The sequence below is a fragment of the Lactuca saligna genome, chromosome 2, assembly GCF_052625555.1.
Source record: "Lactuca saligna cultivar CGN05327 chromosome 2, ASM5262555v1, whole genome shotgun sequence".
Lineage (NCBI taxonomy): Eukaryota > Viridiplantae > Streptophyta > Magnoliopsida > Asterales > Asteraceae > Lactuca > Lactuca saligna.
The window spans coordinates 110,709,525-110,715,656 of record NC_136418.1 but is presented as its reverse complement, the minus strand read 5'-3'; the positions used below and the strand labels follow the sequence as shown (position 1 = coordinate 110,715,656).

The 6,132-nt window shown below is 30.5% G+C and overlaps 1 protein-coding gene across 1 annotated transcript; it reads right to left on the bottom strand.

Moving 5' to 3' along the window:
* Positions 1-2,504: 2,504 nt before the first annotated feature.
* On the bottom strand, positions 2,505-5,556 carry EDA14 (embryo sac development arrest 14). The gene is made up of 10 exons (XM_078979906.1): positions 5,467-5,556; positions 4,603-4,671; positions 4,423-4,513; positions 4,234-4,325; positions 4,059-4,152; positions 3,891-3,970; positions 3,347-3,430; positions 3,143-3,242; positions 2,805-2,903; positions 2,505-2,726 (listed from the first exon to the last, which is right to left on the bottom strand). The coding sequence occupies exons 2-9, from the start codon at positions 4,656-4,658 to the stop codon at positions 2,811-2,813; spliced, it is 690 nt and encodes a 229-aa protein (XP_078836032.1). The 5' UTR covers positions 4,659-4,671; positions 5,467-5,556; the 3' UTR covers positions 2,505-2,726; positions 2,805-2,810.
* Between the last annotated feature and the right edge of the window lie 576 nt (positions 5,557-6,132).

Genomic DNA, 6,132 nt, shown 5'->3' with positions numbered 1-6,132 from the left:
ATAGGATTTTCTGGAAAGAACACTAATACACTGAAATCACTTAAACTATTGCTTTATAAAGTTATTTGACTAAATGACACTAAATACTTATGAACTCACCAGCATTGTAAAAATGCTGATACTCGCTTTTCAAATAACTTGTATTCTCAGGTTAGCATTAGACAGGTACATCCCCGGAGCTGTTGATGAAGATAGCTTAGTACCACGTTGTATTTATTCTATTACTTGTATTACTTTAAATTGTTGTAATGTAACCTTGTAAAACTATTACTATTAATGCAATGTTTTTGTTGTACTTTGATTACTATAATGCATTTGTTGTGATACTTGACATGACGTCATCCACCTCAGAACGTTTCCGCCGTTCCGGTTTTGGAGTGTGACAACATGGGTCTTACACCTATATATATATATATATATATATATATATATATATATATATATATATATATATATATATATATATATATATATATATATATACACACATATATATTCGAGAATAAAACTTGCTATGATTGCCTTTGATACTATGGTATTCTAAATAATAATAATAAAATAAAATAACTCGGAATCAGAATTACCTACAAGCGCTAGCTGCGCTACACGTTGTTTTGTTAATTATACCATTTAAATTGTGTTTGGTAGATTAGCTAAAAGCTAGTTGCTAGCTAAAAAAATAGTTGGAAACTGAAAATCTATCTCATAAAAAGGGACGTTTGAAAAAATAACTAATAAGGTATATAGCTAAAATATGTAAAATGACAAAAAAAAATGGCATACAGAACACTGAGTTTATTTATATAATTTATAACGAGTATATTTGGGAAAATTTTAAAATGTCAGTAAGTTCGTTGAAATGTTAGTATGTGTAGATTTTTAAGAAACTAATTTATAATCTATTTTTTGGTTTGTCAAACATCACAATTTAAGAAATCACGAAAAATAATTTCAATATGCTTAGTGATCTAAAAGAAACTTGACAGTTATAAGTATTGGAAATTTTGTTTGAAAAGAGATTATGTTCATGTTTAAAATGGTTTGGACAGATTATAAGATTGTGTTATTATTTTCTTTAAAAACTATTTTCTCTCTATATTCAAGAATCGACAATATTTTTGCACAATTATCGTAGCACAAAACACTTAAATGCATACTTAGGCACAAGAAAGAAAACAGAGTACCAGCTTCGTATCGGGAAGTTCAAGATCATCAATGTTCCAAAAAATGGTGTGTATGTGTGTGTGTGTATATAATCCAAAATTGGATAAGAATGACGAAAGCAACGATTTTCGATAGTTAAAATAGTTTATATACATCAAAAACCGTTTGTCTACTTGACAACTTGAGTTGTCTGATACAATTGATATAGGGTTGACAACAAGGCCTACATGTGACAACTTGGGTGGGTTGTCCAGTAGGTCGGGTGCTCCCTATCCAGTCCTAAGAAATTTTAGTTTTACCTTTTAATCTCTTATTTTGTCTATGCTTTTCCATTGCACTTGTCACCCAAATGTTGTTTAGGTTTCGGAACCACCACAAGGGTAGTTGCCCCTTGACCCCACACACCTCTTGTCAATCTTCATGTTCAGGACTAAAATCATCTTATATAAATGTGCATTCGGCACAATCAAACTTGTATCATATCACAATTGATCTCATTTTGACTCTTAAATGAATTTCAAAAACACCAAAATGACCAAAAACAACTAAAATCACCAACAAGATTTTCAATTTTTTTTAAACAAAGCAGATGTTGGAAGTCTTTCACATTTATTCATAAGTAAACTAGCATTGTTAGATCAAACTAAGGGAATATTTGGCTCAAAGCAAGAATTTAAAGATAAGAGACAATGTGCAAACATTTGAATAAAATTTGATTCATATATTTCTGTTTTAATGGATCATGAGGACAATTTGATATCATTTCAAGAGATCCCTTGGCATTGATTGAAAGAGATGGCCCCTATTTAGATATAGGCTATAATGAGGTATGGGTCAATTTGATCAAATACATAAAATAGTTGGATCAAGCTCATTGTTTATTATTATTATTATTATTATTATTATTATTATTATTATTATAAACAGCAAATCATTTAATTTTAAACTATTCCAATCTGAACCTTCGATTTCAAAGAAAAAGATAATACCTAAAACCATTGTGCAAACCCTAGTTGGACAAGCCCATCGTTAATTTTTTAGAAAGTATAATGAAAATATTATATTTCTTCTTTCTATTCAAGCAAAAAGTATTATACTATTGTAATCAAACAACTGTAACTATAACCATTTGTCACTTTCTTCAAGCATTCATTCATAGTTACATATTAAAGTTCAAAAATGAGAGAATAAAAGTAAACAATCAACCATCAAACACTTAAAACCTTTTTCTACTCGCATCAAAACCAATATCTATTTATTTTAATCAAAGAACACGTTTTGTTAAAACATACACATAACACGATTTCACAATTTCTCGTCAACAATTTGTAGGTTTCACGTTGCAAAAGGTTAAAAAAAAAATTAATAATTTGTTGCTATTATCGATACAAAACAAAGTAAAAAAAAAAATATGTATTCTAAATTGTTCCATACATTGATAACATTATAACAAGTACTTGTCAAAATCAATCATATAAAAAAGTTACTTAATTTGACAAAAAAAAAATATCACCAACAAAACACATAGAAACTCTAATACTGATTCCCCAAAAAACTTCTATCTGCATTAAATAAATATGACAAATTGTCACTAATTTGTTTATAACATAATAAAAATAAAAAATAAAAATAAAATTTACCTTCTTTTAACGTTTGCGTTCTGTTCTCCACTTATAGACTGGTCTAGAACTCGGGCAAACGATCTCATCTTCACGCAGCTTTCTTTTTTTACCTTTTTTCTGCATATACAAAATATAGTAATTTACTGAAATAGTCCCTGTGGTTTGGTCAAATTTGCAAGTTTAGTCCCTAACTTTTTTATTTTTGCAGTCGAACCATATCCCTAAGGTATTTTTATGTTACTACTTGACACATAAAAAGACTTATACTGCACTTATCTTTTCGTTATTTTCTTAGAACTACAAGGGTAATTTTGGAATAGTATAATATACAAGTAAATAAAAGTACATATAATTACCTGTAATTCTTGTTTCATTGCCATTTCATTATAAACTTTCTCAAGTTCTTGAACTCTTCCTCTTCTTGCTTCCAACTCTCTGTAGGAAGCAGCTGTTCTCCTGCAAAAGAATTTGGAAAATTATTTATTTTTTTAAAAAAAAATAATTTTATGTTAATAGGATTAACATAAAATATATATTAATATAATAGTATAATAATTTACCTTTTAATTTTATCAGGCAAATCTTCAAAAGCTTGAAATCCACCAACACTCTTTGTTTCTGATAGTATTCTCTTAGCATCTTCCCTGAAAAAATAAAATAAAAATATTTAAACATAAAAGACCTTATATTTTGTGTTTTTTTCCAGATTAAACCTCAAACTTATTTTTTGCCTGAAAAAGACCTTGTATTTTTTCATTTTTTACCGATCTGGCCATTTTAGTCAAATTGCATAATGTGAGGTTTTTTTGAGAAAAACTGAGGGTTTATTTGGAAGCATTTAGAATGTTGAGGGTTTTTTTGGAAAAAAATACAAAGTTGAGGGCGTTTTTGGAAAAATGAAAAAAATACAAGGGTGGTCTTTTTTTCAGACAAAAAATAAAGTTGAGGTTTAATCCGGAAAAAACACAAAATATAAGGTCTTTTATGTGACTAACGAACCCTAAAACATATTTATTGATAGCATAAATTCCAATTAGTTTTTTTCTTCTTTTTATGATAAAAAATAAATAAATAAATAAATAAGAGACTAAAAGAGGTTCAGACCTATCTTCAGCATAATATACATGTCTGTTTGAAGGCTGAGAATCAAGTGAGTGTAGTGTTGCAGTTAGCTTTTCAATTTTCTGCATTAAATTAAAATAATTTCAGTATATAAGTTATAAGTTATAACACTCTCAAATATACAGAAAATCAAAAAATTGAGTTACTAACCTTTTTCTCAGATTGAACTTTCTGCAAGATATAACCAATATCTTGTGACTTCATCAACAGGAGTTCTTCTTGAGTGTATTTGTTTGGGTCACCCCTGAAGGATATAAATAAATAAATAAATAAAAATTGGTTTTGATTTTTTTAAAAAAGATGGAGGTGGGGTATGAAAAATTACGCCTGTTTATGTACTCCATCAACAGTCTTGGAGTTGATCATCTTGAAGTAGAATTCATCTGGATTCTTGAATGCTGCCTTTTCCTTGAGTTTCTGTTATAAATTTTAGTAATCATGTCATAATTTTAGTTATATTTTGAATAAGAAATTAAGATATTTTCAAAGAAAAAGTAGTTTTAATTTTGCTTACTTGTAAGTAATCCTCTTTTTTATGAAAGGCTTTTGCACGAACAACATAGTCCTTGTGTTTCTCAAGAAGTCCAAACCTTTTCCTTTCTTTTCTGAATGTAATTCAATTCATTATAAAAAAAATTGTAAGAAGAACATGTAACAAAAATGATGAAATTTATTATGTCAGTATGTTACTTACGGTTGAGATCGTTCCTTGTGGGCCCGTCTATGAACAGCATGCTTTAAGGATGACATTTTCAAGAATTAGCTGCAAAGAACAATGGAGGACAGAAAAGGTTCTTTAGATTGTAACCCTTTGAAGAAAAAGATTCAGAAGTTCATGTTATGATTAGTGAGTCTAATTGTAAGATTGAAACAATGGAAAAAGTGTCGCTAGAGTAAGTAAAGCTAAGCCTAGCTGACATATCAAAGCGAGATAATGAAATCAACGAATTGGATAACCAGATTAATTTTAGGATAGATGGAATACTGATATTGAAAGGCTGAAAACGGAAGTTAGGGAAAAGTGATGATCTGAATCAGAAGCATGATGATCTAATGCCATGTACAGATGAACTGAAAACGATTTCAGAAAAAAACGATCTCTGTTAAGAAAAGTTGATTACATGAATCTGCCGGAGTCGATGGCGGAGGAGTGTGTACGAGAGGGGGATGAGAGGGAAAATATTGGGGCCGACGATGATCAGAAGAGAAGAGGGAGGAGGCGGATGTGAGGAAAAGAATATTAGGGATTATGAAAACTGCGACCGATTTTTTTTCTCAAAAGGTTCAACAATATAGCAACCTTGAACTTAATGCAATGCGAATCTCTCTGAGAACGATGAGTTCGATATTAAGAAAAATTGATTCTGTTTGGTGATTATAAACACTAACTACTCTAGTATTTTATGAAGAAGAAATACAAATCGCAGGAACACCATTGTTTTCGCACTAATTAACAAAAAAATTTGACGATTGAATTAGGGCAAACAAGTAGGGGTATATAAAAACAGCCACATAAAACTTGGGAAAGCTCAAACGAGCCAACAAGTAGCGTGCGTACCGGAAGTATGAGCGAAAGAGACGGCCGCGGGAAGAGGAGGCGACAAGGGCGCACGGCGGCGAGGAGAAAGCTTATAAGATGATAGTTGGGACTGGAGAAGGAGAACAAACTGTGTTTTATATGTAGTAAATATGTCGTAATTAAAGGTTAGTCCCTGTAGTTTAAAACTTGTTACAGTTTACTACCCAAAGTTTTGCCTTTCCCACTTAGGCCAGTGGGTATCACAACACACTCACCACTAGGGATGAGAATTTGCTCAAAAAATCCGAATCGAACCGAAACTCGAATCAAACCAAACTGAATAAGCAATTCGATTCGGGTTTCGAGTTTCGGGTATCTATATTTTGCTTATTCGATTCTGGTTATCCAAATAAGAGTTTATTCGATTCTAAATACTCGACTCGAATAAGCATTTGTTGTCCCTTTTCTCTGATCGACAGAAATTAAAATCATGATTCACACCTCTGATGGTTTGTCCTCGTCGTTCATAACAAAAAAAAATAAAAAAAAAAAACTACACTCATTCTCGTCGTTTCAAAATCGACCCATCTTTTCATCTATTTCCAAACTCGAAATCATTTCTATCTATCATTTCTTTTGTTTCAGACTTTCAAAAATCGATTATTCCTATTGTCTCTGAGGATTCACGAATTTCTATTTTGTCTA

Coding starts and splice junctions, on each gene's coding strand:
- EDA14 (XM_078979906.1), bottom strand. CDS start 4,658: ATGTCATCCTTAAAGCATGCTGTTCATAGACGGGCCCACAAGGAACGA. Junction 4,326..4,422: donor AAAAAGAGGATTACTTACAA/GTAAGCAAAATT, acceptor AATTTATAACAG/AAACTCAAGGAAAAGGCAGC. Junction 3,431..3,890: donor GTATATTATGCTGAAGATAG/GTCTGAACCTCT, acceptor TTATTTTTTCAG/GGAAGATGCTAAGAGAATAC.